Source organism: Lycium barbarum, chromosome 3, assembly GCF_019175385.1.
Source record: "Lycium barbarum isolate Lr01 chromosome 3, ASM1917538v2, whole genome shotgun sequence".
Taxonomy (NCBI): Eukaryota; Viridiplantae; Streptophyta; class Magnoliopsida; order Solanales; family Solanaceae; genus Lycium; species Lycium barbarum.
Genome location: NC_083339.1, coordinates 17,335,075 through 17,344,277, shown reverse-complemented (window position 1 = coordinate 17,344,277; position 9,203 = coordinate 17,335,075). Strand labels below are relative to the sequence as shown.

Genomic DNA, 9,203 nt, shown 5'->3' with positions numbered 1-9,203 from the left:
TGAAAATTGAGCGTTATCCCTGGTAAGGCCGATCTTGTCAGCTTCGAGACTCCGGTTGTAATCGTCCATAGCGGCCAGCTCACTCTTCAACTGACGATTTTCGTCCTTACCTGCGTCAAGCTCAGGTTGGAGGTTGGAAAGAGCGGCCGCCCGGTTCAACTCCTCCTCCTTCTCCCGAAGAAGGTGCTGATATTTCTCCATTTTCCGGCCCTGGGTATCCAGTTGGCCCCTAATATCGTCCATTTCCTGTTGGGCACAGATGAAGGCTTCGTTGACAAGCACCACACTCTGCAAATGAAGCAAAGTTAATAACTTGAACAAAGCAAGTATGAAATTTTCAGTGAAGTTATACAAAGACGGCTAAAAAACCTTACCCGGTTGCCCGCGTGCATACCCTCGTTAATGAGGCACTGCCAAGAGACCCCGGTCATCTTCCGCTTGTCTGAATCAGAGAAAGAGGCCGCAGATAGCTTGCCACACCCACCGGGCGTGAAAGAAAGCTGCAGTCCTCGGGGACGGTGACCACAACCGATCATGTCCTTCTCGGCTCCATGCTTGGTGCAGGGAAGATACTCACCAAGCTGTCCCTGGCTCCAGATTCGGAGGTCCGGCTAGCCGACCTCGTGGCCCGAGGGATCGGGAGATGCCCGAATCCTGCAGCTTCGCCGGTCGCAGAAGGAGTGCCAGCGAACATGTCCTAAAATTCATCCGGCCTTGGAGCCGGAGTAGTGGAACTTAGAGCGGCCCCAGTATCTTCGGCAAAGGTCGGGGGCTCCGCATTTGCAGCAGACTCATGCTCGGAAGTCGGATGAGCATCCATGGGGGCTTCGGCCTCCGGTTTCGGCCCAATCCTTTGTTCGGCTTCAGCAGCGGCTGCCTCCCCAGGCCTCCTTGACCTTTGCCGGGGAGTATCTTCTGAAGAAGTTTCACCTGAAATGTCAACGAAGGCAACTGACCGAAGAGGAGCCGGAGAAAGAATTTCTTCCGCACCTGAGTGTGGAGCAGGAACCAAGAGACCTTCACCAACATAAGACAGGGGTGGAATGGAGACATCCTCCTCCGGTATCGGAGCCACGGAAGGGGTTGCGCCGACTCTCCGAAGGACAATATCGGGCTCTGTTTTGTCCCTTAAGGACCGAGTACCGCTCCTTGTCCTCTTTTTCGGCCTCTGCCCTTTTTCGGATGGCCTTTTCCTCTTTGCAGCATTGGCAAGGATACGAGACGAGCCCGCTGTATCGAACTCGGATGCCGATGCTGTGGGCGTACTCGCCGATTCCGGTCTAGGGGCCACTGAGCCCTTGGGAAAACCTGAAAATCGAAGATGTTAGCAAAGGTTAGAGGGTGTAACGACCACGGATAGTAAAAAATGCAGTGAACACGGGTAGAAGCAGAGCACTACCATGATTCTGGGCGGCCCATCGCCCACGTGACAGGTGGGCCCACGTCCGGTTGTTATGGGCATGCTGGCTGAGGAGGGCTGTGACCCATTCGTTCAGGTTGCGGACGACCGGGGGAATGTACCTATTGGCTGAATAAAAACAAGAAAAACAATGAAAAGTAAAATCGAGGAATGACGAAACATACAAAGGCGATTACTCAAAGTTCAGACTTACAATTGTTGTTCCATTTCTCCGGGAAGGGCATGTAATCGGCCGGGATGATGTCCTCGGTCCTTACCCGGACATATCGCTCCAGCCAGCCCCTGTCCCGGTCTTCATCCATTTTCGATAAAAATGAATTCCGGCTACGCTTTGCGAGTTTTATTACGCCACCCCGGAAAAGCCTCGGGGAGTATAAACGTATCAGATGGGCCAGCGAGGTCCTTCCCGGCATTGTTGGCCAACAACCGGAGGCATGCTACGACCCTCCAAACGATCGGACTAATTTGTGCCAAGGTCACGTCGTAGGTTCGGCACATGTCCAGGATGACCGGATCAACCGGTGGGTTGAGCTTGAGAGTAAAAGGGTAGGTATACACATGTAGAAAGCCTTCCCGGTGGTCAGTGACTGATTCATTTGGCCCAGGGGTATAAACGTGTACCGGACGGGTGTCCCACCCGCAATCAACCCGAACCACGTCAGGTTTTTCCTCGGTAATAGACGAAGGGTATCGTCTCACGTTGTACCCCCTGTCGAATACCGAAGACGGATTTTTGACATCTAAGTCTTTGTTGAAGTTGGTTTTGGCCGGGATGATGTCCGAGGCCGTAGGCTCGAAGGTGCTCTTTGCTTTGGCTGGGGATGCAGCCTCGGTTCCTAGGGATGAAACCGAGGGAATGTCATGAGAAGTGATTTCAGACATTTTGAAATATGAAAAGAAGAGACCGAGTGGGTTCAGAAAGGAAGTAAAAAGAGAGTGAGGGAACAGACGGAACAAGAAAATGGCAGAACAGGAAGTGGTAACACTCAAACAAAAACAGCAGCACACAAGAACGACTGGTGGAGAAATTGGTGCAAAACGTTCCCTTTTGGTGTAAGTATATGCGACAAATCAACAGGTAATGTGAGTTGTAAGAACAAGAAGTGCAGCAAAGAGTGAAAGAGGAGAGGAAACGGATCGTAAAAATATTGAAATGAAGGAGTGAAAAGCCTCATATAGGCATGGGAATGGAGCGGTTACCGACGCCGGCCAATCAGGGGACACCACGTGTCCCCTTAATTAATGAGAAATGACTCGAAACGACGTGCATGCGGCGGTTGTCAGAGCGGACCATCCGGGGTAGGACACGTGGCCGCTAAAAAGGGAGACATGACGCAACCGTTCTCGCCAAAATGAGAAGATAACAACGAGTTAATGGAATCACCGGTTTCGTGATTCATCCATTTCCCGTTACTCTGATAGATCGATGATCCGGGAAGTGTGGGGACTATCTGTACAGGGTAAAAATCGGATATGAGTCAAACCGTTGAGACGAAGGGCCGAAGGAAGAGGGAGACAAGAACATAGGTGAAGACTTTCGTTCTGAACCGGAGGAACGCTCGGACCGGAGCTGAGCAGGGGCACCGTTTGGTCCGATTGCTTCATCACCGGGTCTGTCGAGGCCGTTAGTCCGAATATCCGTGGCTATTGGTCCGGTAGAGCCATTGTGCGTGAACCGCACGTCGGTAGCGTCCTGCCATGGTCAACCACCAACTATGCGTGTGTCAGACAGTACGGCCAACCTAACCCACTCAGAGTTGTCCTTCCTCTTATTTTTTAATGATTTGTATTGTATGAGGCCCATAGAGGCAACACTGTAAATAGAGCCCATCCCTCTCCTTTAAGGGGGTTGGCTTCTTCATTTTAAGAACACTTGTAATAGCAAAATATATATAATCTCTCTCAAACATCAGATTCGGTCCACAACAGTCGTTTTCATTTCCATTGTATTTCTTCGATCAAGTATTGTATGTCATTTAGAAAGGGCTCACACCCACAGCCAATCGCTAATCATTGATTGCTTTGCTACGAAATGTTCATACACTTCATTTCCCTATAACATATATTGAGATCCGAACACATATTCTATACCCACTCACAAATTCAATTGATTATCCAAATCCGGGGTAAATAGAAGTGATGAAGATGAAAATGTTAGAAGAGGAAGTGATGAAGATGAACAAATCGCTCTGTCGGCTCTTTTTCCAGTTGGTATATATTCTTGTCGGCTCTTCAAGTTTGAGAGGATTAGGTCAAGTTAGATTAATTGGGGCGGGGCAGGTTATAATTAGAACTAGGTATTTTAAATTGGGGATGGTTTTTTTTGTTCTAGGCGTGCCAAATGGCAGTCCATTAAATATAAGGGTATATTTGTTTCAAAGTATAACAGCAGGGGTATATATAGCCCCAAAGTATAACGAGGGGTATATTTGGCCCCTTTTCAATAGTACAGGGGTATATTTGACCCTTTTCCGTATAATAAAAGTAACAACAATAAAATAAGGGAAAAGGTCAAAAATACCATCCGTTACGAATTTGGGTAAAAAATACCCCTCTCGTCATAAAAGTTTTCAAATATACCCCTCTCTTAACGGAAATCCCCAAGTATTCTAAAATAACTCGATTTCATTTTTTTAAACCGGTGCATTATTAACCCTACGTGTAAATATTTTACATTAGCTTAAATTTCATTCATTTCTTGTGAAGAAATTGGTTCAACACCTTGTTTGGTTTTTGAAATTACTATAAATTTGTCGAAAAACCTAATCTTTGTGAAGAAATTGGTTCAATACTCTGTTGGGTTTGTGAAATTACTATAAATTTGTCGATTTATTTTTAATCTTTGTGAAGAAATTGGTTCAAAGATTTGTTGGGTTTGTGAAATTATTATAAATTTGTTGATTTTTTTTAATCTTTGGGAAGAAATTGATTCAAGACTCTTGATAAGTTGGTATTTCACCAACTTGTTACTTCTTTAATCTTAGATTGTTACTATGTTTTGGTTGAGAAAATAGCGCATTTAATGCCGTTTACTTCCGTTTTATAGGTTCATATGATTGAGTAGAGCTTTCGAAGAAACCATGTGAAAAATAAAGTCAAAAAGAGGTCGAATTGAAGAAATGACAAAAACTGGACAGTTTTGCAAAAACGGGGTAAACTGGACAGTTTTGCAAAAATGGGATAGATTTGCAAAAAAACAAAAATCAAGGGTTGTTTTGGTCTAATTTTGAGTAGGAAAATTTTGGATTTGAAGGCATTATTTTTCATCTTTGGCCATTTTTACAAGAGTTGGAAGCTAAGGTTCATCAATCGCCCCATTGGAGGAGAAGATTGGAGTACTTTAATGATAAATTTTCTGACCCTTTCTTCAATTCCTTGATTTGGATTGTGTATCTAAGTGTGTAGAATTTTATTCCATCACTTTAATCTTGTTGATGAAAATATTCATTTGCAAAGTTGGATGAAATTTCTTGTTATGCTTATGTATTGAATGATTTTTATTTCTATTGAAGTGGGTCTTTGTTGTTTTAATTAATCTTGTTCTTTAATGTTTCTTAAGGGATTAGTTAATCCTAAGACCCGCCCATTTACTTTGATTTGAGCTCGAGAGAGGAAGATTGAGGTTGGAAAAGATTAATTAACAAGAATTTGGGCCATTAAATCCCATCTAATAACTTGAACTAGAGATAGGAAAGTTACTTGAGATTATACTGATTGTTCTTAATATCACACTCTAAGGCTTGAGAAAGCTTAGAGTGAAATTCATTGATTTGGTCGGGAGACTTTTGATGAGATTTTAGAGATCATTATCTAATTAGCATAAACTCACTCTTAGTTGTAAAATCGTGAAATACATTGGACATTATTTGAGCGTAATTCCTTTGTGTCCATACTTGTGGCCATTGATCATTTTACCCGCTTTCTAGTTAGTTTTATCTTTGTTAGTTGTTAACCCAAAAATCAAATATTGAAAAAGTGTTTGGCTTAGCTTAGTTGGTGATAATTCCTTTCTTATTTAAATCGCCTTTATATTGTTCCCTGTGGATTCGACCCCGACCCATAGTTGGGTAAATTATATTGCGACGACCGTGTACACTTTCTCTTTGAGGAGTGGATTTGGACGTTATGAATTTTGGCGCCGTTGCCGGGGAATACGGTCTAGAAATTTACCAATTAGTGTAAAACTCTACTTTTAGTCTTTATTTCTCTTTTTTTTTTTGTTTGTTGTTGTTGTGTTGACTCAGGTGCAATGGGGGATAATACGGATGATGATGAAATAATTGTGGAGTCGGTTGATGCAACCGCTATTCGCCCACCTCCTGTTTAAGGAAACGGAAGTTTCCTTGTGAACAACAGGATGTTGCACCTGCTCAACACCAAGGGCTTATTCGGGGGTCTACCAACGGATTACCTGAATAGGCACATAAAGAATTTTCTTGGGGTTTGCACCACTAATATGCATCCAAATGTCTCCGCCGAGATAGTTAGGTTGAGGCTCTTCCCGTTCTTTCTGACAGGTGAGGCCACCGCATGGTTGGATGATCTTCCAGCCGGGTCTATTACTACTTGGGCGGAGTTAACTCAAGCATTCCTCAAGAAGTTCTTCCCTCCTTCCAGGATGTTACAACTCCGTGACGAGATCAACAACTTTTGTCAACTTCCGACTGAAGCTCCACACAAGGCTTGGACTCGTTTAAAAAATAAAGTTAAGAGTTGTCCAAAGCATGGGTTGCCCAATAGAGTTCTTCTCCAAACATTCTACAGGTCACTTGATACGGAAAACAAGTTGGTGACAAATAATATTGCGGGTAGGTCCATGATGGACAACTCTTATGCGGTGATGAGTGCTCTCCTAGATAAATTGACTGAGACCAACGAAGCTTGGCACACTAGGGAGTCGGAAGTGGTTAAAGGAGGTCCTTCCAAAATTGTTTTCTCTAGAGAGGCAATCAAGACGGAAGAAAATAGAGATGAGACCATGGAAAAGTTGGTTACCCAAATGGATCTTCTCACGAAACATGTGTTGGGTGGAGGCTTCAAGGAAGTAAATGCGGTAGGATCTTGTGAAGGGGATTCTATGGATGAGCAATGCTTCCAAGTGTGTGAGGAGGAAGCCAACTTTATCAACAATCAAGCAGGGGGTTCCTGTCCGAACTATCAAGGTCCTAATCAAAGATCTTGGCGGCAAGGTCAAGGGAATCAATGTGGGAACAAGGATAGTGGAAATCTAGGGTGGAACAAAAATAGTAGGAATTCTCATTGGCGGGACAACAATCAAGGTGGTTATAACAACAATCAAGGTGGTTACAATAATAATTACAACAACCATCGGAGCTCAAATCCTTATGTCCCACCAAAGGGGAACTAAATTATTTCAAGCCAATCATCTACTAGCGACCCTGCTAGTTCTAAAATGGAGGATATGCTTTCAAGAATATTGAAAAAGGTGGAGTCAATCGATTCATTTTGCAAAGAGACAAGGGATGAAATGAAAAGCTTGGGGAAAGTTGTAGGTTCTCACTTAAATTCCATCAAGCAATTGGAATCGCAACGTGGCCAAATCTCGGCTACTCTAAACCAAAGACAAAAGGGCACACTCCCTGGTGATACAGTTCCAAATCCAAAGAATGATAGTGATCATAAATGTCATCCAATCACTACTAGGAGTGGCAAGACAATTGGTGGAGAGACATCGGTGAAAGACAATGTGGTGGTTGGTGATGAGAAAATTGTTGAAGAGCCAATTGTTGATGAGAAATAAGTGACTTCAAAGAAGAAGTGGGCTAGTATTGAAAAGTCCATTATTATTGAAGACGTGGCAGAAAAGGATGAAGCTTCAAAAGGGAAGGAAGCGATAGAGGAGGTGCCGAGGGCTTTACCGCCCGTTCCAAAGCCTCCTCCTCCATTTCCTCAACGATTGGCTAAGAAAGAGGAAGATGGTAATTTTCTCAAGTTTATTGAGAGATTGAAAGGACTTTCAATACACATCCCTTTGGTGGAAGCACTTGAACAAATGCCCGGTTATGCAAAATTCATGAAAGACCTTGTGACCAAGGGGAGACATGCTAGTTTTGAAAAGATGGGAGTTACACATCATTGCTGCTCCATTGTGACAAAAGCCTTGGTTCAAAAGAAGGAAGACCCGGGAGCTTTCACCATTCCTTGCACTATTGGGATGTACAAATTTTCCAAAGCATTATGTGATCTTGGAGCAAGCATCAGCTTGATGCTGCTTGCTATCTTTAACAAGTTGGGTTTGGCCACTCCCAGGCCTACAATAATGAGGTTGCTAATGGTGGATAGAACCGTGAAGAAATCGGTTGGTATCCTTTATGATGTGCTTGTGAGAGTTGATCGGTTCATTTTTACCGCCGAGTTTATGATTTTGGATTGTGAAGTTGTTTTCGAGGTGCCCATAATCTTGGGTAGACCTTTTTTGGCTATGGGACGTATTTTTGTAGATGTAGAGAGGGATGACCTAAAATTTAGAATGAGTGATGAAGATATCACTTTCCATATTTGCAAGTCAATGAAACAACCGGCGGATATGAGTGTTCTGTCGATTATTGATACAATTGATGAAGCCATAGAGACAACCATTGAGCATGAACATGTGGGTGATATGTTGGCGGTGGTGATAATGAACTATGAGGGGGAAAATGAAGAAGAGTTCGAGGAGACGATTAATGCATTGATAGGGTTGGGGTCATACCATTACAATCCAAAGAAGCTTTATCTTGATTTAGAGAACCGAGAAACTCCTCCAGCAAGGCCTTGTATTATTGAGCCCTCTATTGTGGAACTCAAACCTCTTCCTTCACATTTGAGGTAAAAATTCCTTGACCCTAACAATACATTTCCCGTAATTTTTTCCGCTCGATTGACGGATGAGCAAAGATAGAGGTTGTTGGTGATTTTAAGAAAATACAAGAAAGCTATTGGTTGGTGTATAGCGGATATCCAAGGGATTCCGCCCGGTATTTGTACTCAAAAGATTCAACTTAATGAAAAATGTGAACCAAGTGTTGAACATCAAAGGAGGTTAAATCCTCATATGCAAGAGGTTGTGAAGATAGAGATCATCAAGTGGTTAGATACCGGTGTTGTGTATCTTATATTGCATAACTCTTGGGTTAGTCCGGTTCAATACATTCCTAAAAAGGGTGGAATCACCGTGGTTGCAAATGCTTAAAATGAATTCATTCCCACTCACACGGTCACCAGATGGCGGGTTTGCATGGACTATAGAAAGTTGAACAAATGGACCAAAAAGGATCACTTCCCAATGCCATTCATTGATCAAATGCTTGATAGGCTCGCGGGAAAGGATTATTATTGCTTTCTTAATAGCTATTCTGGGTACAACCAAATCAACATTGCCCCCGAGGATCAAGAGAAAACCACTTTCACTTGTCCTTATAGGACCTTTGCTTTTAAGAGGACGCCCTTTGGGTTATGTAATGCACCCGCAACTTTCCAATGTTGCATGATGTCCATTTTCTCCGACATGGTTGATAAGTCCATTGAAATCTTCATGGATGACTTTTTTGTGGTTGGGGATTCTTTTGATGAGTGCTAGGAGAATCTAGCCCAAGTATTTAAAAAATGTGAAGAGACGAACTTGGTTCTCAATTGAGAGAAGTGTCACTTCATGGTTAGAGAAGGAATCCTCTTGGGACACCAGATTTTGGAAAAGGGGCTTGAGGTTGATCAAGCTAAAATTGAAGTTATTGTCAAGCTTCCTCCCTCAATCTGCGTCAAAGGTGTTTGTAGCTTCCTTAGG

General features: G+C 43.3%; 1 protein-coding gene across 1 annotated transcript; it reads left to right on the top strand.

Moving 5' to 3' along the window:
• Positions 1 to 6,833: 6,833 nt before the first annotated feature.
• LOC132630418 (uncharacterized) lies at positions 6,834 to 7,887 on the top strand. The gene is made up of 3 exons (XM_060345995.1): positions 6,834 to 7,137; positions 7,234 to 7,763; positions 7,882 to 7,887. The coding sequence occupies exons 1-3, from the start codon at positions 6,834 to 6,836 to the stop codon at positions 7,885 to 7,887; spliced, it is 840 nt and encodes a 279-aa protein (XP_060201978.1).
• The last annotated feature ends 1,316 nt before the right edge of the window (positions 7,888 to 9,203 follow it).

What these genes read in the sequence shown, in the direction of transcription:
- LOC132630418 (XM_060345995.1), top strand. Translation starts at nt 6,834, where the DNA reads ATGGAGGATATGCTTTCAAGAATATTGAAAAAGGTGGAGTCAATCGAT. An exon ending in GAAAGACAATGTGGTGGTTG is followed by an intron (nt 7,138 to 7,233) that starts GTGATGAGAAAA and finishes TTATTATTGAAG; the next exon opens with ACGTGGCAGAAAAGGATGAA.